The following is a 24,089-nucleotide window of genomic DNA, read 5'->3' on the forward strand; positions in this document are numbered from 1 at the left end:
TGGGAAATAGAAACTTCAGCCTAGCTTTTTTTTTTTTTGAGACAGAGTCTCACTTTGCCGCCCAGGCTGGAGTGCAGTGGCATGATCTCAGCTCACTGCAACCTCCGCCCCCCCGGGTTCAAGTGATTCTCCTGCCTCAGCCTCCCAAGTAGTTGGGGTTACAGGCACCTGCCACTGTGCCCGGCTACTTTTTGTATTTTTAATAGAGATGGGTTTCACCATCTTGGCCAGGCTGGTCTTGAACTCCTGACCTCATGATCCACCTATCTCCACCTCCCAAAGTGCTGGGATTATAGGCGTGAGCCACCGCACCCAGCCCAGCCTAGCTTTTTAAAAGAATCACAACAACAACAAATTTCAAAATAAGTGGATCGGTTGGTTGCTGCTGCATTTGGAAACTTCCACTGAGCCGTGTTCAGCTGAGGCTGGGTGTGGCAGGAAAGGATGTTTATATGAGCATGCGGGTACACCACTCCAGAACTGAACTTGTAAGCCAGGCTGTGGGTGCTGGTTTATGATGGCAAATTCGTCACTCTACGCTTGTAGAAACAATTGTGTGTGTGCACATATGTGCATCCTTGTATGTGTGTGCGCGTATGTATGCCTATGCACACATGTGTCTTGGGGAAAAGAGGATTGGAAAGTGAAGGCATCAGCACATGATCTGAATTTCACAAGGACGGGGAAAAGAACATCAGATGCTGGCTGGAAACATCCAGCTGACCTAGTAGGAACTCTTCACCCAGGGAAGCCTTCAGCCAAGATAATAAGAGGGACAACTGGGGATCTCTTGTTAAAGTTCAACTTTCCCATGGAGCAAAAAGAATGCCAGGGCGGTAAGACAAAAGACATGCATCTTAATCCTGACTGTCATTCATAAAACACCTTTTGTCCATTCAGAGTGATTTTAGTACTCCGCTCTGGGGGCCACGAGTAGAAAAGAGCAAGAAGGAATTTTTATCAAGTTACGCTTTCAATGAACTGAGCTTTCTATGAAAGAATTCAAACTAACTTCATTGAGCACTTGATTTTTTTTAAAGCAAGGATTGTTTTAAGTTAGATACACCAAATAAGTAAGTGATTATACTGAACAGCTCCAGAAAACATGTTTAAAATTGATGATTTGTTAACTAAGTTCAAACCAGGGGAGGGAGAAAATAAAATGGGAAGCTCTATACGTTTTGTAATAAGGACTACTTGTCTGGCAAAGGGATATTTGCCATTGAGCTCAATATAAATACACTAAATGTTTGCTTATACCTCAAGTCATGCATTTTTGTAGGAACCAATCACCAAGCCTTACCTCTACACCTACTCCCGCAAAAGGCCACAAAGAGAGGCAAACCATTTGCATGCATGGAAATATTCAGTTATTGCTAACTAGTAAACCCCCTGCCGTATACCCCAGATTAAAAAAAAATGTTTAAAATCTTTAGATAGCTCATCCAAAGCTATCTGTACTGGATTAGGACTCTAGAATCAAAGAGCAGGCTCATAGAACAAGTGAACTTACTTCAGAGGCTTCCTCCCTCTAGGCATCAAAGAAGCTATAATCAAATATTTATTAGCTGTGCCTCTGGCTGGGCCGTCTAAGCAGTGGGGAGAATAAGGTATCTTAAGGCAAGGAATGGATTGCTAATATAAGTGCTGCCTAGAGACAAACAAACATCTGCTCTTTAATTACACAAAGGAGTCTCCGAGCACCTCCCTCCCCTCGCTCCCGGGATGTGTATGCGTGTGTATTTTGCAACAGTGTTTAGTCATGGAATTTCCAGAACCACTGGAGTCTAGGGAAGAAGCCCATGGCCAATGAGTCACATTTTTAATGCATGAAGAAGGTGGTTTGGTGATTTTTAGAGATGATGGTTGAGCATAGTCATGAGTGGTTTGGATCACTGCAACAGAAGTTGAAAAAGAGGATACTGTTGTTATCTGCTCTGTCTCTCATTGTAGAATTCAACCTGGTAGTCCACTCCAATCCCCTGCTCCACCAGAAACCTTTTTTTTTTTTCCTTTGAGATGGAGTCCCGCTCCGTCGCCAGGCTGGAGTGCAGTGGTGTGATCTGGGCTCACTGCAACCCCTGCCTCCCAGATTCAAGCGATTCTCCTGCCTCAGCCTCCCGAGTAGCTGTGACTATAGGTGTGCACCCCCATGCTCAGCTAATTTTTGTACTTTTAGTAGAGACGGGGTTTCACCATGTTAGCCAGGATGGTCTCGATCTCTTGACCTTGTGATCCGCCCGCCTTGGCCTCCCAGAGTGCTGAGATTATAGGCGTGAGCCACCACGCCTGGCCCAGAAACCTTTCTCGTTGGCATGACACATCATTTGTCCAAATGTTAATGCAGAAAAGCCAGGGCCAGGGGCACTTCATTAGTTTGGCTGTGGTTTTTTTTTTTGAGATTGAGTTCAGGCTGGAGTGCAGTGATGCAATCTCAGCTCACTGAAACCTCTGCTTCCTGGGTTCAAGCAATTTTCCTGCCTTAGCCTCCCGAGTAGCTACGATTACAGGTGTTCACCACCACAAAGGGCTGATTTTTGTATTTTTAGTAGAGACAGGGTTTCACCATGTTGGCCAGGCTGGTCTCAAATTACTGACCTCAAATGATCCACCCACCTTGGCCTCTCAAAGTGTTGTGATTGTAGGTGTGAGCCACTGCACCCAGCTAGTTTGGCTCTTGGTGTTACTAAGTGTTCTATTGGCATCTTGGCATCCCTAAGCAGATTACTGACCCTCCCCTGTAGACAGTAATCTCAACTGTGAAGTAAGAGGTAAAACTCCATGTAATCTATGAGGTCTGTGGTCAGAGCCTGTGGTTCTAATCGTCTAAGTGAACAGCAGTCTCAAAATTAAATGGAGAGAGTTTGATTTTAAAAAGATGGAAGTTGGATGTGGTGGTGAGCACCTGTAGTCCCCGCTGCTTTGGAGACTGAGGCGGGAGGATCGCTTGAGCCCAGGAGTTTTAGGTTATAGTGAGCTAGGATTGTGCCACTGCACTCTAGCCTCAGCAACGGAGGCTCTTAAAAAAAAATTAATTTGGAAAGAAAGGGAAAAGAAGAACAAAATCAATAAAAAGATGGAGACCCCAGTTTTGCATGGAATCTGCAAAGGGGTATGTTTAGAAATCTTTCCTGTTGACTCTAATTTAGAGTTTTTAGGTCTAGATGAATATGTTAATTCATCATATGAAATGACACCAGGAAGAATCAGGTTCCTTATTGAAAAGGAAAGATGTACGTCCCCTGTCCAGGCCACCTTGGTGGGGCCCCAGGGAGGGGCTGGCTGCTCTACCTTTTAATGTTTTCATTTTCCTTTGCTTTGCAACGGAGATAACCAGGGTGCTGATGGACCAGAAGTGCTACAAGGAGAATGGTTTGGTTTCTGGCACCACAGTAAGCCAGAAAAAGGACCCCAAAAATAAAACAAAAATTTCCAAAAGAAATGGAAAAGAAAATAATCCGAATGTAGCCGGCAAGTTCGGTCTGCTTATGCGGTTTCCACCTTAAGCTCTGACTCAATCTTTCTTCTTCAGCCAGCACGGGCCAGCCAGAAGATGACATTGAGACTACAGGTATGGAAGGCGGCGTTGCGATGCCAGGTGCCGAAGATGATGTGGTGACTCCAGGAACCAGCGAAGACCGCTATGAGTCTGGCTTGACAACTCCGGTCAGTGTCCTGGGAAGAGAGGAATTTTTTCTGTAGGCATGTGATCACATGCAGGGTTATGATGTATATTTTACTTTATATATAAATATATCTATCTGTAAAATCAGCATGAGCCACCATTCCAAGGAATAGTGATGTGGCTCATCAAAGAAGAAAAAGTCCTCACTTAATGTTATTGATAGGTTCTTGGAAACTGTGACTTGAAGCAAAATGACTTATAAAGAAACAACATTATTTGAGGACATGCTACATGTCGTTTTCCCTAAAGTCGCAGTTTCCAAGAATCTATCAACAACGTTAAGTGAGGACTTACTGTCCTTCCTAATTTCATCCACGTAGCTGGTGTGCTGATCACCGGTGGTTTGAAAGTAGAAGCCGAAGCTTCTCAAATTGGTAAGGAGTCAGGATTTTACATTTTCAATCCGTTACAGCCCAATTTTCAATACAGTGAAAGTTTTCTTGGCTGTTGTGGCAATGTCATTGCTATTAAGGGTTCTAAATATGTCTTCTCGGCCGGGCGTGGTGGCTCACACCTGTAATCCCAGCACTTTGGGAGGCTGAGGCAGGTGGATCACCTGAGGTCAGCAGTTCGAGACCAGCCTGACCAAGATGATGAAACCCCATCTCTACTAAAAATACAAAAAGTAGCCAGGCATGGTGGCGTGTATCTGTGATCCCAGCTGCTCGGGAGGCTGAGACTGGAGAATAGCTTGAACCCAGGAGGTGGAGGTTGCAGTGAGCTGAGATTGCGCCACTGCACTCCAGCCTGGGCAACAGGAGTGAAACTCCTCCTCAAAAAATAAATAAATACATAAATAAATAAGTAAGTAAGTCTCCATTTCTTTTCTCACTATAGACTTGTAATAAACAGGACTAGAAAGTAAGTCAGTCTCGATTTCTTTTCTCACTAAGACTTGTAATAAACAGGACTAGAACCAGTCCACAGACCACATGATTACAGACTATTGAGCCTCTCAACCAACACATTCTTAACCTGATGAACTTTAATTAACTCATATGTGTTGCATACCTGCCATAGACAAGACAAGGTGCCAGGCACTGGGAGGGATTGAGGAGGTCAATGAGCCACATCCTCGACCTTTGAGGGACTCTGTGATTTCTTTGGTAACAGAACAGAGGTTCCTGCCTGCCTGTCTGACCTGTACACCAGCATCTCCTTTATTTTCTCCATTTCTGCCATCTTGGCCTTTCTGACCTTTGAACACACCAAGCTTGTTCCAACTTAGGCTTTTCTTTTCTCCGCCCAGAACACTGCCCAGATCTTTCCATGAGTGACTTTTTCTTATAATTCTCAAGTTTGATGCCATCTCAAACAGCCTAAAGTAATCTCACCCCCACATCTGTTGGAAGTAAAGCTCAGAGTCATAGAGAAAACGAACACTTAAAAGATTTTTCACCAAGGCAAATTTATTTCTGTAGAAGGGTGTTTCTCGCAGGACTGGTTGTCACAAGAGCACACCGAACAAAGGAGGGAAAGGGTTTTTTTATTCTTAATGCAGTTTGTCCCTACTACTATGTTCATTGGCTGGAGTTGGGGACAGCACAATTTAAACTGAACCCAACTGGCTAACTTGAAAGACAGTTTTGGCGGGAAGAGTCGTTACAGCGGGAGGAAGGGTAAATTACAGAATGGCTGACTTTTTCTTACAATTCTTTTTTTTTTTTTTTTTTTTTGGGAGGAAATTTCCCCTTTTGCCCCGGGTGGGGGGGCGGTGGGGCAGTCCCGGTCACTGCAAGCTCCGCCTCCCGGGTTCACGCCATTCTCCTGCCTCAGCCTCCCGAGTAGCTGGGACTACAGGCGCCTGCCACCTCGCCCGGCTAATTTTTTGTATTTTTAGTACAGACGGGGTTTCACCGTGTTAGCCAGGATGGTCTCCATCTCTTGACCTCGTGATCTGCCCATCTCGGCCTCCCAAAGTGCTGGGACTACAGGCGCCGCCACCACGTCCGGCTAATTTTTTGTATTTTTAGTAGGGACAGGGTTTCACTGTGTTAGCCAGGATGGTCTCGATCTCCTGACCTCGTGATCCGCCTGCCTCGACCTCCCAAAGTGCTGGGATTACAGGCGTGAGCCACTGCGCCCGGCCTTCTTACAATTCTTAAGGTTGATGCCATCTCCAACAGCCTAAAGTAGTCTCACCACCCCCCATCAGAAGTCACCCTCTAGCCCTTAGGTCAGCAAACTACCCGCCAGATTTGGCCCACCCACTGTGTTTGTAAATGAAGTTTTATTGGAACACAGCAATGCCCATTCAGTTGAGAATTGTCTGGCTGCTTTCCTACTGTAAGAGTGGAGTTGATTCGTTAGGACAGAGACTGTGTGGCCTGTACAGCTGAAATATTTACCCATCCGGCCCTTTACAGAATAAGTTTTCCAAAGGCTAGTCTAAGTCTAGTCTAGACAAGGCTAGCTTATATTTCTTTCAAAGCACTCAAAATCATATCAAACCACCCTTTGTACTTGTTTACCTACTAAGTGTTCATATTCTGCCTCCCGGCCCCAGAATGCCAGCTTCAAGAGAGCAGAGAATTTATATTATTCCCATTATAATCCTGGGGCTTGGAACCATGCTGGGCCCATAGGAGGTGCTCATTAACGTATGTTTTATATTGTGGTTTAAAAAATAGCATGAAATTTATCATCTCAACCATTTTTAAGTGTACAGTTCAGTAGTGTTAAGTATATTGACGTCATTAAACCGATCTCCAGAACTTTCATCCTGTAAAACGGAAACTCTACCCATGAAAGAATAACTCCTCATTCTTCCCTTCCCCCAGCCCTTGGCAGCCACTATTCTACTTTCTATCTTACGAATTTGACTCCTGTAGGCACCTCATGTAAGTGGAATCATTCAGTACTTGTCTTTTGTGAGTGGTTTATTTCACTTAGCATAATGTCCTCAAGGTTCATCCATGCTATGGCATGTGTCAGAATGTTTGTCCTTTTTAAAGTTGAATAGACCAGGCATGGTGGCTCACGCCTGTAATCCCAGCACTTTGGGAGGCCGAGGTGGGCAGATCACGTGAGGTCAGGAGTTCGAGACCAGCCTGACCAACATGGAGAAACCCCGTCTCTACTAAATATACAAAATTAGCCGGGTGTGGTGGCGCATGCCTGTAATCCCAGCTACTCAGGAGGCTGAGGCAGGAGAATTGCATGAACCTGGGAGGTGGAGTTTGCAGTGAGCCAAGATTGCACCATTGCTCTCCAGCCTGGGCAATGAGCGAAACTACATCTTAAAAAAAATAAAAATTAAAAATAAAAAAATAAAGCTGAATCATGTTCTGTTGCATATATAGACCATATTGTAGACACTTGGGTTGCTACCACTTTCTGGCTATTGTGAGTAATGCTGCTATGAACATGTGTGTACAACTGTCTCTTCAAGACCTAATTGTTTCTGTTCATGTTCTTGTTTCTACTTGCAATTCATGCCATCATACGTTCTATATTTTTATGCCACCTTAACTCCTTTTATCTTATAAGGCAGGCTGTATATTTTAAGACAGCAGGCTTTATTTCCTGTTTTTTCTCATTTACACCTACAATAGGTAGCAACAAGTGTCAACAGTGTAACAGACATTCACATCGAGGATCTGCCAACCCCAGAAAGCACAGTCCACGCCCAAGAACAAAGTCCGAGCACCACAGCCTCAAATGTGGCAACCAGTCACTCCACAGGTGAGAAAACCAGCCACCTCCACAGGGGCTGATCTACTTTTCCATAATCGGTGCATTCCAAAGTCCACCAGCAAATATAATAATCAACAGGGGACATACTGGTCTGCGAGAATGACTTCTGAACCAAGTTTTGTATGGTAGGTTCAGAATTCGATTTGAGTCGATACATTGGGTTTAGTGCATTGCTGAACATATCTCTTTACCTGGAATAACTAGTGATAACACCTGCACAGGGTGAGTTAAGTAACTACTGAGGTTGCACGGCGGACCCCAAGCTGATAGAATGTGACGCGAAGAACTTTGTGTTGACGCCCAAGGGCACGACACTCAGCCACCCTCGGTAAATCTTCATAGATTCTCTAGGAAGACTTACCACCTGACATTGAGTTCATGTCTGTATGCGTGGTGCAAGAATCTGTTCTCAACCCGTCTTGCCAGGATTTGGGTTGTACTTGTGGCTCACAGTTGGCACCTGCAGCCCCGTGACTGGAACACCTTGGAGAAAAATGGAGGAGTTTTCTGAGTCTTTGCTATTATTCTATCTAGACCGTCACTGATGAGAAGGAGGAAAAATGATTGTCCATTTAAGAAATAGAAAGAGATCACTTCCTATTTCTAGAGATTTCTTGAGAAATTCAGTGGTTTGGGGTTTTTAAAAAATGCCTTATTTTATAGTGGATAAGGGTGGGAGAGAAAATGAATGAATCCTGTGAAAACCTCAGTGAGTGCTGGCTAACTTGAGAAATTTTATGTGAATCATTTAATCTAGATAGGTCTTACATAGAAAGATCACGTCTAAACCAGTGGTTTCCCAAACTAGTCGCAATTCAGAACACCTAGAAAGCTCTTCTTTACTGTCCCTTTTACATTTCCAGGATCAATCACCAATCTGGTTTTAAAAACTATGGTTCTTTTTAGGATTTAAAAAAATGCTTAATTTTTGTACCCCCATGTTTACGGCGGCATTATTCACAATAGCTAAAATACAGAAACAACTCAAGTGGCCGTGGGTAGTTGGATAGATAAGCAAAATGTGGTGTATATGATGGGGTATTGTTCAGCCTTGAAAAGGAAAATGCAGACACATAATACAACGTGGAGGAACCTTAAGGACATTATGCCAAGTGAAATAAACCAGTACAAAAAAAATACTGTATGTCTCTACTTATATGAGACCCCTTGAATAGTCAAATTCATGGAGACGTAAAGTAGAGTGGTGGTTGCCAGGGGCTGGGGGAAGAGGAGAATGAGGAGCTACTGTTTAGTGGGTAGAGTTCCAGTTTTGCCAGATGAAAGGGGTTCAGGAGGTAGATGGTGGCGATGATCGCACAACAGTATGAATATACTTAATACCACTGAACTGTACATTTAAAAATGGTTAATTTAGTACATTTTATGCTATATGTGTTATACCACAGTGTGTGGGGAAGGGGGGAAAAGCCTTATAAAGGGCTTTGAGATAAAACCTGAAACTCACTCCAAGCTGTTAAAGAAATGATTAACATTTAAACACTAGAGAAAGCCAAGTAGAGCTAAGCAAAGAAAGGATAATCAATATAAACGGTCATTGGAAAACATCTGTAATATGGGTTGATAGCTATGTATTAGCAGCAGAAAATTGTGCCATCCATGTTGAATATTCTATCATACTTCATACCCCTCTTCTATTCCTTTAAAAAAAAATTCTCAGTTGCCTGGGAAAGAACTCATGTTACTGTTTCTTCCTCTCCCCTGCCCCACCCTGTCACAAAATTGCCCCTCCCTGTCACAAAAAATTGTGGCTTAGGGCACATTCCTACTTAATACATCATTATCCCAAGGCATTTTCACAAGCGAGCCAAAATGTCATTATAAGCATGCAGTTTTGAAGGGGTAATTTTATTAGGGCAGCAGATGTTCAGTTTTGCTGCGAAACACCCGCATAGGATGATGTGCACACGTGTGATGCATGCTCATGATCACAGTCAGTGCCATTGGGAGGGAGATGGGAAAGATGGCACTAATAAGCTCTAATTTAATAATAACAAATCGTCCACAAACTTTAGTAATATATCTTTTAACCAGTGGTGTCTTTGATAATGGTACATTAAGAGCTGGGAATCAGCAGCCACATGGTAGGCAAATGACAAGCAGATGATTGACTTATCTCTCCAGGCAGTTGACTTCTAGCAGTGACATTTGGGGCGTTGATTTGATGCCGTCTTTGTTCTGGGAAAGCTCAAACCCAGCCGTGTTCTATATAGTGGGGGTAGCACAGTCAGCACAAGCTCTTACATACTCTACACCCATGGGCTCAGCTTGTGCAGGGAGTGCCGGCTTCTGGGACCTGTACCCTGGGGGCATCTTGAAGGAGGCACCTTGTGCTGAGGAGAGCCTTGGTACAAAAGGGATGGTTTTCAAACCCAACCATTAGAAAAAGTAGGCATCTTTTACATGATAGTTGGCTAGTTTTACCACTGATTAGGGAAGCTTCTGGATATCTGGGGTATTTTGCAAGCTGTGAACTAAGATTTTAGGGCAGGGCCTGATTGATGATTAACTTCTCCAATTTCTTATTAAATCAAGGTATCTTGACTTTTTCTCCATCTGCAAACTAGTCAATAGCCACCTCCCAGAGGAGTAAAGGACTCGTTATATAAAGGGGTCAAGAAGAAAAATGAAACGTTTTTATTTTTAAATAAGTTATTGCATAAAATTATTCAAAATAAACTCACAATGACAATTATTCACATTGTAACTATTAGACTAGGTTTGACTGCAGATAGAAACCCTAAAATAACAGTGGCACAAACACAAAGGGTGTATTCGCTCATGAAACTTAGCTGGGCCTGTTGTTGCCTTGTAAAAATCTGGATTTTGCTACCAAAACAGCAGCAGGAAATAGATATTGAGACTAATCAGTCTTGTCACATCTTCCCAAACTAGAGTATTATCTCACAATGAGTAATACCTCTTCACAGTCTGTCCCTTCTCTGGGATCTTGACATTGGACTAAGAATCCACAGCTCTGAATTCTTCTGCTACCTTAACCTCTGATACTTCTTGATCATTTATTTAAGATCTGTGTGGCTCAGTTACCTTTACTCTGCTTTCTAAATTAGATGAGACAAAATTAATACATGGAAAAGTGCTATGAGCCCATTGGTGTGAATAAGGGTTCATAAATTAGATAATAATAGTTACAACGTGTCACATCGGGGCTTGCTTAAAAATCCCCTGATCCAATTTATTTAAGAAACCATCCTGTTGGTTTATGTTTTGCTACTTTCCACTTGGGTAAGTTCACCTTTTGCCAATCGTTAAATTATAGTTATTAAGCCCTAATAATTCTACATTATTATATCTTTCTCTTTCCAGACAAAGTGGATGGAGACACACAGACAACAATTGAGAAAGGTAGGCTAGATTTTGGCATCAAAATACTCCTACTGGAGCTTTTAAAAACTTTCTTTGAAGCTAATTGTTGAGACGAATTGCATTCTTTTCTGGATTGCAGTCAATGCGAGCAGAATAGAAAACCTTCCAGAACAGATTCCAAGCTTTTTTTTTTAAGAGAGAAAAGGGACTTCCTTGTATTTGAAAATAAGCAAACCCCAGATGAGTCTATTCCCTTAATGTCAGAGATGGGGAATGGTATCATATCACAGTTTGTCGTTACTAAGGATGAAAATAGGGGCTAACTTAATAGCCATACGTAAACACTACCCAAAAATGAACACTTAAGCCAATGTGAGTGTTACGTTGATAGATCCTCAGACCCAGAAATCTTCCCATTCGTAAAATAGGATTCGGCTAGCCCAGATTTTCTGCTTTTGGAAGAAATGCTCTGTGCTTAAACAACGTAGATCATTATTTGCTATGTACAGTAGGGCAGTGGCTTTGTTTGTATATGACGTATTTGATCACCGATGTGTTTTTTATCTGGGGCTCATGCTTTTTTTCTCTCTCTCATTCAGATGGTTTGGCGACAGTGACCCTGGTTGGAATCATCGTTGGGGTCTTACTAGCCATTGGCTTCATTGGTGGGATCATCGTTGTGGTTATGCGGAAAATGTCGGGAAGGTACTCGTAAGTAAATAACTTATACCCATGTGATAGGTAAATGAAGGCTATCATGTCTAGAACTCAAATCTTTGAACTGATAGAAATCTCTAATATAAGCTGGGTGTGGTGGCTCATGCCTGTAGTCTCAGCTGCTGGGCACTTGTAGATCAGCCTGGGCAACACAGTAAAAACCCTGTCTCAAAAAAATAATCTCTGGCATAATGGTCATGTTCCAAAGTTCCTTACTTGGGGCTTTGAGTGCAGTGGCTTACACCTGGAATCCCGGGGCTTTGAGAGGCTGAGGCAGGAGGTTCAGTTGTGCCCAGGAGTTGGAGGCTGCAGTGAGTTATTATGCCAGTGCACTCCAGCCTGGGTGACAGAGCAAGACTCTGTCTCTTAAAAATGAGAAAAGGCCCCTTAATCTTGAGAAAGGCTACATCTGAAGTTTCCTCAGAAGAACAAATGTCTACTTAAGCCTTATAAATTTCCAAAAGAAGAGAGTGAGGGCCAGAGAGGGCTCGTAAGCTCACTTCTGCTGAGATCTGACCACGTTTGATCTCTTGTCTTAATTTTCCAACTAACTGAACTTGGAAGAAAACCCAAACCAAGTTTTAACCTGATGCCTAATCAGCCTGCCTGCAGCCATCAGAGATAGGTGGCTTCTAGAAAACCACCTGTCACAGAGTTAGCAGCCCATTCTGATGAGGAGTTCCACTGAAGGAGGGGGTCTTTTTCATTGAGATCTCCTACTCTTGCCCTGCACGCACCCACACACGTGGTCATGGACTCCTAGCTTTGACTATTGATGAAGGGAAGGAGTTTTTTCTCCTTATTAAACTTCCTTAAGAATTCAGAATATCTACATTCATGGCCAGAGGAAACCTTTTTCTTTTTCTTTCTTTTCTTTTTTGTTTTTTGGAGACAATCTTGCTCTGTCACCAGGCTGGATGGCTCACTGCAACCTCTGCCTCCTGGGCTCAAGCGATTCCCCTGCCTCAGCCTCTCAAGTAGCTGGGACTACAGGCATGCACCACCACACCTGGCTAAGTTTTTGTATTTTTTAGTAAGAGACAGGATTTCACCATGTTGGCCAGGATGGTCTCGATCTCCTGACCTCGTGAGCCACCCGCCTCAGCCTCCCAAAGTGCTGGGATGACAGGTGTGAGCCACCGCACCTGGCCAGAAACGTTTTTCTTATATGTGTTGGGGGGATGATATATGATGGAGGGGAGGGGAGAGGACAAGTGCTAACACACCTGGAGGGTTGAGGGATACCGGTGACAACACAGCTGTGGACTCAGCATGTTTGGAAAAGCCAGGGAGTCTGACCCTGCTGTGTGAGGATGAAGGGATGGAGGAGCAATGTCAGGAACAAGAGATCACCAGGTGTCAGAACTGGGAGGATTTAGAGCAAAGGACAGTAGGAACAAGGGCTCGCGGGGTTACTAGTCACAATGCCAGTAAGAGACACAACTGTCACCTTTCTCTATTCTCACAGGCCCTAAAGAGCTGAAGGGTTACGCCCTGCTGCCAACATGCTTAAAAGAGACCGTTTCTGACTCTGCGCCCTGTCCCTGAGCTCGTGGGAGAAGATGACCCGTGGAACACTTGCCCGGCCCACTCGGAATCCACGGTGACCTCTCCGCTTGCCAAAGTAACTGAAGGAAAGACCGTTCACCAGACTTGGCTCCTCTAAACATTTGCCTTTCAAACATGTTTTTGAATATACATTCTCTAAAAGATGATTTGAAAGACAAAATTCGTAGAAAATGGAGCAAAACTGTATAAGCTGATTTGTAACTAAGACTAGACCGTTGGATCGATGTTAGATGCTGTAACCATGTGTCTCCGTCTGACCGTTCTTGTTATTGTTAAAATGCAGAGGAATCTGGAAATATTTATATCCACGGAGTCCTTGGATCCAGTGCCACGTCAGTAAATAGCACCAGCGTTTTGCAATTGCTGATCTGCTGACATGTACCACACATTCTGGTCTAGTTTGTTCTATCTTTTAAAGCCTGATCTGGTGTGAATAATCAAGTAGAAAATCTAAACTTGGATAACACGTGATGAGCAACTGCCTTTAGCTGGTCCAGATTAATCATTTCAAAGACGTCCATTTTAGATCACAAGCAGGAAGTCTATAGTCTCAAAGGCACTTTGTATCTCCCGAGTAGGCCACCAGGCAGCCCCTAGAGTTGCTTTACCCAAATCCTTCTCCAGCCATGACTTGGTGACTCCAAGCTTGCTCCCACCTGCCCCCTCCACTTCCCTCAGATGATGGGGAGCCAGGGCTAAGGGGGCAGCCTTCTCTCTTCCCAATGATGCATATCCTTCGGATTGGCTGCTTTGTTCTGGAATATGGATATCTCAGCCTGGATGCCGATGAAGCTGCCGGATGCCTCATGGTGCTAGTGGCTCAAGTGTTTTTGAAACTAAGAGCCACGTTGGCCCCCGTGCAGAAAGAAATCCTATGTGAGCCTCTCGTATGAGAAACAAAATCTGCCAGTTTTATAACAACATTCACTTTCTGCCTCTGAGGAGAGACACAGGGAACAAAAATCATTTTGTACAATCTTAATTTTCAAAGCAGCTGGACTTAAATACCTGGTTTAAAAATAGAAGATATCCCCGGTCCTCATGACATACCACAAATATCTGTGGGGTCCTATTGAAAAAAACGAAATAAAGGAGCCCAAGGGGTCATTCTGTCTCAGCACCATCCAGCCCGGCACTTCTCTTCCCATATATCCGTTGGATTTTTTTTGTTTTTTCTAAACAAAGTTTTTATACTGAGCAGATGTTCTGCCGTGATTGCGGTTGTGCAATTCTGGTATCCTCTAAATTTGTAAGCATTCGTAAAACAGGAAAAAGTAAACTATCAGTCAGAAGCACAGCCCATTCCTCCCATTTTTTGCAATAACGTGTCGATGTTATTTTAAACAGTGTGTCTATGTGTTCCCAAATCCAGCTGGCCCCACCGGCTCAGATTCCACATATATATATATCTATTTTTTGAAACGTAGTCTGCAACCTCCGCCTCCCGGCAATTGTACGTGTGTCAGGGCATCAAAAAGCAATTCTCCTGCCTCAGCCTCCCAAGTAGCTGGGACTAGAGTTGCCCGCCACCACACGCGGCTAATTTTTGTATTTTTAGTAGAGTCGGGGTTTCACCATGTTGGCGAGGATGGTCTCGATCTCTTGACCTCGTGATCTGCCCGCCTCGGCCTCCCGAAGTGTTGGGATTACAGGGGTGAGCCACTGTGCCCTTCCTCAGATCCCGTATTTGAACATCAGCTGTTTGAGAGAAGGGGGATGAGAAGAGCTGGATGAGTTTAAATAACTTTCACTTTCATTGTTCAGATTCCTGAACAGGAGTTGGGATAATGGCCATCTTCTCTTTCCTATCCTTTCTTCCCCCCTCACTGTGAAAAATAACAGTCCACCCCAAGTCATACACTGGACCCAGTGCCTGCGGGGACAGGACTGTGGGTTTCTTGGTCACACCTGTGTTGGTGCTCAATGCAGTGTAGACATGTTTTCAAATAAAACAGATGATTGTGTACAACAATGAGTCAGACCTTTGTTGGAAAACAGACAAGTCTGGGCCACACTTGGGAACATCTCCAGATAAGATTACAACTTAGGTAAACGCCTGCCTGTTGCCTTGCTTGAGAGTGGATTATGGATGGCCAGAGGAAAGAATTCCACAGGAAGAAAACACACCTACACCTTTCAGCTAGGTCTGCCAAAGTAGGTCAAGCAGAAGCATGGGCAGGGGAGACACATGGCACCTGGGGGCTTTCGCCCTCTCTGGTCCCAAAGGGTTAATGAGGTTTTGCCTGATTTTTTTTTTTTTTTTTTTTTTTTTTGAGACGGAGTCTCTCTGTTTCCCAGGCTGGAGTGCAGTGGCGTGATCTCGGCTTACTGCAACCTCTGCCTCCTGAGTAGCTGGGACTATCCACCATGCCCACCTAATTTTTGTATTTTTAATAGAGATGGGGTCTCACCACATTGGCCAGGATGGTCTTGATCTCCCTGCCTCGGCCCTCCCAAAGTGCTGGGACTAGAGGTGTGAGCCACTGAGCCTGGCCGCCTGATTCTTAATTTCTCAGCACTGGAGAGTAAAAGCAGGTGAGGGAGCAATTTCATTTTGCCGCTGCTAGTCCTCCCTAGACACCTGACCTCAGGAGAGGTGAATCCCTGTTGCTGTGGGACACTCCACAGTTCCTTGCTCACCCTGACCCTGGCTGGAGATCGCTCTGGCCAGCTCCTGCGTGGATGCTGCAGATCTGCTCCTCCTGACCCCACCTCACCACTCCATTTGGATTTCATCCTTCTGATGTGTGTCCCCTCCCTGCCAACTCCATCCCCACTTGTAAGGGTCAGGTGCTAGGAGCAGGAGAGCAGTTAGCCCCATGACTTCCTCAAAATAAATATTCACTTTTGTTAAATCAGGATTGTTGAATTTGTCCGTTGTCAGCAATCCTGGGTGCCCATTTGAGTTCCAAACGAGGAACCATATTGTATGTCTGTAGTCCCAGCTATTCAGTAGGCTGAGGTGGGAGATCGTTTGAGCCCAGGAGTACAAGGCCAGCCTGGACAACAAAGTGAGAGCCCCATCTCTTAAAAAACGGACCAGAGTTCTAGTCCCGTTCTGCTCCTCTACACCTGTAACCCTTCAGGGAAGTCATTTAACTTCTTTGGGCTGCAGTTTCTAATAAGAACTTTCATGAGATTGTCAGAAAGCATCCCTTTTCTAGCAGAAAACTAACCATGTCTACCTAGTTCAACAGATTGAAAGAGAATGGACCCTCAACTATGTTACATGTAAATTTACATTCCATTACATGCCACCCCCAGGAGACGACTAGAAACTGGTGGAGGTGCCAAGGCCCTGGATGTTTAGGGAAACAACTCTTATCAGAGGTATCTGGGAGCAGGGGGTGCTGAAGCTAACTCTTTGCATGGTATAAAGGCCTTGTTTTTAACCCTTATTTTTTCCTCTCAACCTGGTAAAACCAGTTGAAAAAGCAGAGCTTAGTTCTGCTTCATGTGCCACCTTCAAGGCTCAGCATTCATGAACAGAAAAGAGCAAGGAACTGTTCATCCCTTGCTGTCTCTATTTTTATTTTTTTATGTTTTTTATTTTTTGAGATGGAGTCTCGCTCTGTCTCCCAGGCTGGAGTGCAGTGGCGCAATCTCAGCTCACTGCAAGCTCCGTCTCCCGGGCTCACACCATTCTCCTGCCTCAGCCTCCCAAGTAGCTGGGATTACAGGCGCCCACCACCATGCCCGGCTAATTTTTTGTATTTTCCGTAGAGACGGGGTTTCACCGTGTTAGCCAGGATGGTCTCGATCTCCTGACCTCGTGATGCGCCCGCCTCGGCCTCCCAAAGTGCTGGGATTACAGACATGAGTCATTGCGCCCGGCCTCTATTTTTATGTTAATTCAGATTTATTTAATATTCAGGGCATGGGGCAGTTTGTGACATGCTTCGATTGAGGAATGATGCATGTTTTGATTTTAAAACTTGCGCCAATTAAAAGTCCATTGAAAGTGGAAAAAATTCTCCCCAAACTAGCTGCATATTAACACAAACACTAAAAATAGAGTCATCCCCTTGTGTGCACTGGAGGACTCGTTATCTGAAACTTTGCCTTTCCCTTTGCTCTTCCTGAAGCTTAAAATTGGGTTAGAACATATAGTAGATCCTGGATTTTTCAACTCAGTAAATATAAATGATGTAAGTGTGGTTATTGGTCAACAATGCAGAATGAGTCTCAGACCACACCCACTGGCGTGAATGGGAGTTGTTTTTTTTTTTGGCCCAGAGGCCCAGCATACAGGTACGTACCTGGTACAGGCAAAACCAGCTTGAAAGCACTGAACGCTATTCCTCAGCAGTTTTTCTTACTCTGAGGTTATTTTATCAGACGCTGACTCAAAGCACGGCGTGTTCTATTTCTGCATCCAAGGGCTCCGGGCCATAGTACAGACAGTCCTATGCGTGGTTCTGAGACCTTGTTCCTCCTCCCATTTTTTCTTTCCTACCTCCTTCTCTACTGCTGCCTCTGCCTTTCCACTGATGCAGATCTTTGAGAAAATAATCACGTGCCGGTCACATACCAGGGCAATCAGCAAATGTTTCTGAAGTGATGGCTTCTCTCTGGGTGCTGCTGAAGTAGTCAAAGAAATCGTCTGAAATACGTGCTTGAATAAAAGCACTTACAGTCCTCCCCGCATGTAACCTCAGGAAGGTGTGCAAGTGTCCTGACCATAGCAGGAAGTGGACCCCTTCCTCTTGCTCCCTTTCCCACCCTGCCACGGAGCATCTGTAGGTGAGGCTGGATCTGTTGATGGCGCAGGGCTAACTGGGCAGGGGGTACATAATGTGGGTGCTTGTCCAGCAAGATCCAGAAACAAACGACACTCCCTTGGGTATAACTGCTGAAGGACTCTCATGGGACAGGAGTAATGTGTTCATTCATTTATTTATTGATTCAAACATTTATGTTCGGGCCTGTCCCAGGTGCTGGGAATCCTGTGAATGAAACCAACAAAAATTCCTGGCCACATGGAGCTTACATTCTAATGCTGGAGACTACAAAAAAATAAGTAAATCATAGAGTGTGAAAACGGGAGACAATGGAGAAAAACACAGCAAGGAGAGGAAGTTCAAGTTTGGAGGAGCTGCAGCATGGAGTCTGGGGTGGCAGAAGGCCTCTCCGAGAGTTAAGCCATGTTCCTGAAGTGGCGGAGTGAGGAGTGATCCTGATGGGTACCTGAGGGAAAAGTATTTTTGGCAAAGGGCATAGCAAAGGCCTGAGGCAGGAGTACCCTTAGCATGTTTTAGGGAATGCAGGGAAGCTCAGAAGGCTGGAGCAGTCAGCACAGGGGACCGTGGTAGGAGATGATGTCACAGAGGTGGAGCACCCTTGGAAACGGGGAGCCATGGGAAGCTTTTGAGCAGAGGAGTGACGTGATCTGACTTATATTAAAAAGAAAAAATCCTCATCTCTTTTTTGGGAACTGGCCAGTGTGAGAATCCAAACAAGAGATGATGGCGGTTCAGACCAGGATGATAGCAGTGGACGTGGTGTAAAGTGGTCTGGTTCTAGTGATAATTTGAATGAAGTCAACAGAATTATCTGATAGATTGGATGTGGGATATGAGAAAAACGGGAGGGTCAAGATGACGCCAAGGATTTTGACTTGGGCAACTGGGATAATGGAGTTGCTATTGGTTAATAGGGCAAGGCTGTGGATGCTGCAGGCTTGAGAGAGCAGAGCTGGAGTTCTGTGTTGAACATGCGGAATTTGAGCTGTGTACAGATATCCAGCTAGGGGTATGAAGCAGGCAGTTGGGCACACGAGTCTAGAGCTTAAATGAGGGATGACTGGAGATATAATTTGGGAGTTGCTAGAACCTAACAACCATGATGCTGATGAGCTCACCATGGGCATGAGTATAAATAGAAAAAGGCAAGTCCAAGAACTGAGCTCTGGTGTATCTCAAGGTTAAGAGTCAGGGGTATGCAGAGAGATCACCGGAGTCTTCCACCATGGATTGGATGAAATACGTTTCAGGATTAGCCATTCCTGTTCTCTTCTGTACCATCTAACAGTCTTCTGATTAATAATCCAGCTCCCCAAGTAGCTTAATACTGGAACGAGGGTGCCCTGGGCAATGGGCACAAATATTCCCACCATTGGAAAAGAATATTATTAGTTGAAAATTACTAACTTGGCATTTGGTGTTATAATCAGTTTCTTATGAGTTGATTGGCATGAGTTAGGTCCTAGGACTTGCTCAACCCTGGATACTGTTACGCAATTAGGATTTTAAAACTATAAATCTGCAGGCCAGAATGATGACCACATCAAAATACTCCTGCATGTTGGGCGCCCAACTCTTCCCTAGACAACACTTTTATTGTCAAGTCCCAACTATAATGGTTCCTACGTGACCTCTCAGTTTAGCATCTATCTGCAGCCCTGAATTACTCTGATCAAGCTTCCAAATGACCTTCTGTGTGTCAATTCCAGGCCCTCTTCTTGGTCTTGTCTTCATTCATCCTTTGCAGCCATCGGCCCTGTTTTTGGTTCCCTTCTTGAAGTCATCTTCTCTCGCTTGGTTTGCATGACATACTCCCATAGTGGTTGCCCTTCCTGGTTCTCTGCAAGCTGCTCCACTGGCTCTTGTCTTCATCTCCCGCTTTGCTCACAGGCATGCTTCAGGCTTACTTTTCGCTTCTCTGTGGTCTCTCCCTTGGAAAGCTCATCTACTCTCATAGCTTCAAATGGCATAAGCTCCAGAAGGGCAGGCATCTGTTTGGTTCTCGGCTACATCCTTAGCCCCTGCAGCAGTAACTGGCACATAACAGTGCCTCCCCCTTTACATGCGCACCACCAGCCTCCTAATTCAGATCCTCAAGCAAAATCTCATCACAATTGCAAACTTAAATGCCCACATCCCCTCCTCCAATCTGATCTGCATTCTACCAATGGGATCTTTCTAAAATGTACTTTTTTTTTTTTTTTTTTTTTTGCACATGCCGCCACATTCTAACATGCTCCAGTGATTTCCTACAACATAACTTAACGGTCAAGGACTTCTACGCTTTTTTTTTTTTTTTCTCCTTAAGATACAGGGTCTTGCTATGTTCCCCAGTCTGGATTTGATCAAACTCCTGGGCTCAAGCAATCCTCCCACCTCAGCGTCCTGAGCAGCTGTGACCGCAAGCCTGCACCACAGCACCCAGTGGCTTATACACTCCCATCCAAGTACCAGCCAGGTCTGACCCTGCTTAGCTTCACGAGGCGCGTCCAGGGTGGTACGGCCGTAGACACTGGCAGCTTCTATACTTTATCATGGGAATGATACCACATTTGTACATCCAGTGTATTAGAGTGAAAAGAGCATGGTTCTAGACCCTGGCTGTTGCAGCTTTGGTTCCAGGCTGTCCTACTGCCAGTGTGGAGGAAATTGCTTAACGTTTTGACGTCATTACACTCTTGATTTAAAGGAACCAAGACTCAGAAGGAAAGCATCGTTATGCAATGCTGTGTGTTACACGTATACACGTGAAAACATGGGACACCAATCCTATGGGAACCCCAAAGCAGCTGCATAGCTCAGCCTTCAGGAACTGAGAGTTTTCTACACAGCACTGGATTCTGGATTGTCTTGACCCCTCTACCACTGTTCTGGACAGTTTTCCTGTGCCCCTGTGAGTCTATTCTCCACTTTTCCTGCCCTGACTCTGTGACCTGAGAGGCTGACTTGAATACACTACATCAACCAAGCTCTCTTGCTCTCAAGGTTCTGGCTGGGTTTGGCCAATGGAAGGCACTGAGAGGGGATCAAGGGCACTAGAAGAGACAGGCTGAAGTATTTATTCTTCCAGCTTCTTCTCTGCAAGGCCACATGCTGCCAGTCACTGTGTTTTTCTTTTTTCTTTTTTCAAGAAAGAAAAAAAAGTCATTGTGTTTTTCTTTTTTCGAGACGGAGTCTCGCTTTGTCGCCCAGGCTGGAGAACAGTGGCACGATCTCGGCTCACTGCAACGTCCACCTCCGGGTTCAAGCAATTCTCCTGCCTCAGCCTCCCGAGTAGCTGGGACTACAGGCATGTGCCACCATGCCCAGCTAATTTTTTGTAATTTTAGTAGAGACGGGGTTTCGCCACGTTGGCCAGGTTGGACTCGAACTCCTGGCCGCAAGTGATCCACCCGCCTTGGCCTCCTGAAGGGCTGGGATTACAGGCCTGAGCCACCACGCCCGGTCCAGTCATTGTGCTTTTCTACCAAAAACCCCAGCTCCTGTTGGGTGGCCCTTTGCTCTTACCATACGTCTCACCAGGTTCCAGGAACCAATTCCTCCTTTTGCGTCTTTAAACCTAGGGATGCTAAGGGCTTCTCACAGTCGCTAACCTTCAGGTGCTTCATCATCCCTTTTTAATTTCCTTAACCCTGTGTTGCCACTGGTAAAGAGTTCCTTCATCCAACTCTCTGCCATCACTCTTTTGAGGGTGGCATGTGTTTCCTGCCAGCACCCTGACTGATAAAACCACATGGGCAAGTGTTGGTGGCCAATATTAGGGTGACCTAGCCCCTCGTTTTTCTTCCCTTTGTGATTCCTGCCACTACCAACCAATGCATTTATTTCCTGCTCTGAGCATCTATTCTCTATTTCCTGGTTTCTGCTTCTTGATAAAGTCCACTGACTCACCCCTTAAACTGCACGTGGTCTGGTAAGGTCCCACCCTGCTCCCATGGTCTCTCTTTGTGTATTCTCTCAGCATTAGCCCTGGCTAACAGCACACTGATTCACTCCACATTTCCAGGACTTCTGATGTCTGAGGAAATCGGGTTGGCCTGGCTAATCACCACAGCCTCTGTTGGCCAGAGCTTCCTGTGCCAGGCCTCAGGTCACTGCTTACTGCAGATACCCACGCTGCCCCCGCAAGTCATTGTCCGTTCCTTGTTGACAGGTGGTAGTTATGGAAAGAAGAATGCCCAAAAAGGTGTGGAAAATAATACTCACATCACAAAGTTTTTATCAGTTTTAAAGTAAATAATGAACGTTTAATGCCTATATGAAAACACAGAGACTACTCTGTAATTAACACAATTATTCCAACAACCACTTCTTGCTTCCATTATTATAGTCAGTTACTCTTACATCATCCCTGTGAAGCAGACAGGGCAGAAATTATTTCCAATTTACAGATGAAGAAATTGAGGTTCAAATAGTTGCCTAAAACTACAGTTACCCAATGCCCGAAGTACAACCAGAATGCAGGTGTCTTGATTTGTTCTCCATCCCTCTTTTGTTTAGTCCACTTGTCTTTTTCTTTTCTTTCCTTTTCTTTTCTTTTCTTTTTTTTGAGACGGAGTTTCACTCTTTTTGCCCAGGCTGGAGTGCAGTGGCGCAATCTTGGCTTATTGCAACCTCCGCCTCCCAGGTTCAAGCGATTCTCCTGCCTCAGTCTCCTGAGTAGCTGGGATTACAGGTGTATGCCACCAGGCCCGGCTAATTTTGTATTTTTAGTAGAGATGGGGTTTCATCATGCTGGCCAGGCTGGTCTTGAACTCCTGACCTCAGGTGATCCGCCCGCCTCAGCCTCCCAAAGTGCTGGGATTACAGGTGTGAGCCACCACGCCCGGCCAATTTATTGTTTTTGTTTGTTTGTTTGTTCGTTTTTGAGATGGAGTCTCGCTCTGTGGCCAGCCTGTAGTGCAGTGGCGTGACCTCAGCTCACTGCAAGCTCCGCCTCCAAGGTTTATGCCATTCTCCTGCCTCAGCCTCCAGAGTAGCTGGGACTACAGGCGCCCACCACCACACCCGGCTAATTTTTTTGTATTTTTAGTAGAGACAGGGTTTCACCATGTTGGCCAGGATGGTCTCGATCTCCTGACCTAGTGCTCTGCCTGCCTCGGCCTCCCAAAGTGCTGGGATTATAGGCGTGAGCCACTGGGCCCGGCCAGGGAAGTTATTTTTTAAATTATAAAATATTTTAAACAGGCCAGGCGCGGTGGCTCAAGCCTGTAATCCCAGCACTTTGGGAGGCCAAGACGGGCAGATCACGAGGTCAGTAGATCGAGACCATCCTGGCTAGCACGGTGAAACCCCGTCTCTACTAAAAAACACAAAAAACTAGCCGGGCGAGGTGGCGGGCGCCTGTAGTCCCAGCTACTCGGGAGGCTGAGGCAGGAGAATGGCGTAAACCCGGAAGGCGGAGCTTGCAGTGAGCGGAGATCTGGCCACTGCACTCCAGCCTGGGCGACAGAGCGAGACTCCGTCTCAAAAAAAAAAAAAAAAAAATTTAAACATAGAGAAAATTACAGAGACTAATGAAAAAGCCTCCTATACCCCACCACCTGGCACTAGCAAATCTTAACATTTTCATATATTTTCCATATAATTTTGTTTTAGAGATAAAAACTTATTCATGTTGTCCCTCAGGGACCCTCCTGACATCAGTTCCTCTCTTCCCTCCTTCCCAGAGGGACCATTCTCCTGAACTGGATGCGTTTCGTATGGAACATGCACATTTTCTACTATTCTTATTTTGTATGTATATATTGATAATCATGAATGTGCATGTTTTCAACTTTTATATACACAAAATTATTCTCTGCAGCTTGCTTTCTCTATTCACAGTATTGTTTTAGATTTATCCTTATGGATGCAAAGAATTCTGATGCATCTGCCTGGCTGGTGTCATTTTTAAGTCACCATTTACTTATGTTTTTTCCAGTCAATGGATATTTACAAAGTTTCTAGATTTCTGAATTACAAACAATGTTGTGACAAAGGGAGTCATAATGAAAGAAGTTTTATTTTCCTAGGGAGCAGGATTTTGTCCCCTAGGAAAAATAAAAATAAAAATGAGTTAATTTTTTGGATATTTAAATATCCAGTTCAGGTAAAATGACTCATGCCTGTAATCGCAGCACTTTGGGAGGCTGAGGCAGGACGATCAATCGCTTGAGGCTCAGAAATGGAGGTTACAGTGAGCTGTGATCGCACCACTGCACTCCAGCCTGGGGGACAGAGTGAGGCCCTGTCTCTAATAAATAAATAAATAAATGAATAGTAAATATTCAGACATGACTATGAATTACCTGGCATTTTTCTTAGAAAAGTGATGCTCAGGCTGAGGCAGGCAA

At 44.8% G+C, this 24,089-nt stretch overlaps 1 protein-coding gene across 1 annotated transcript in view; it reads left to right on the plus strand.

Moving 5' to 3' along the window:
• The window catches only part of PDPN (podoplanin), a 35,488-nt gene extending 20,507 nt beyond the window's left edge, over nucleotides 1-14,981 (plus strand). Inside the window, 5 exon segments of the mRNA XM_003891148.5 lie at nucleotides 3,533-3,666; nucleotides 7,240-7,369; nucleotides 10,727-10,765; nucleotides 11,326-11,437; nucleotides 12,912-14,981. Of these exon segments, the coding sequence (XP_003891197.4) occupies nucleotides 3,533-3,666; nucleotides 7,240-7,369; nucleotides 10,727-10,765; nucleotides 11,326-11,437; nucleotides 12,912-12,918 (422 nt within the window). The 3' untranslated portion in view covers nucleotides 12,919-14,981.
• The last annotated feature ends 9,108 nt before the right edge of the window (nucleotides 14,982-24,089 follow it).

The sequence above is a fragment of the Papio anubis genome, chromosome 1, assembly GCF_008728515.1.
Source record: "Papio anubis isolate 15944 chromosome 1, Panubis1.0, whole genome shotgun sequence".
In the NCBI taxonomy this organism is placed as follows: domain Eukaryota; kingdom Metazoa; phylum Chordata; class Mammalia; order Primates; family Cercopithecidae; genus Papio; species Papio anubis.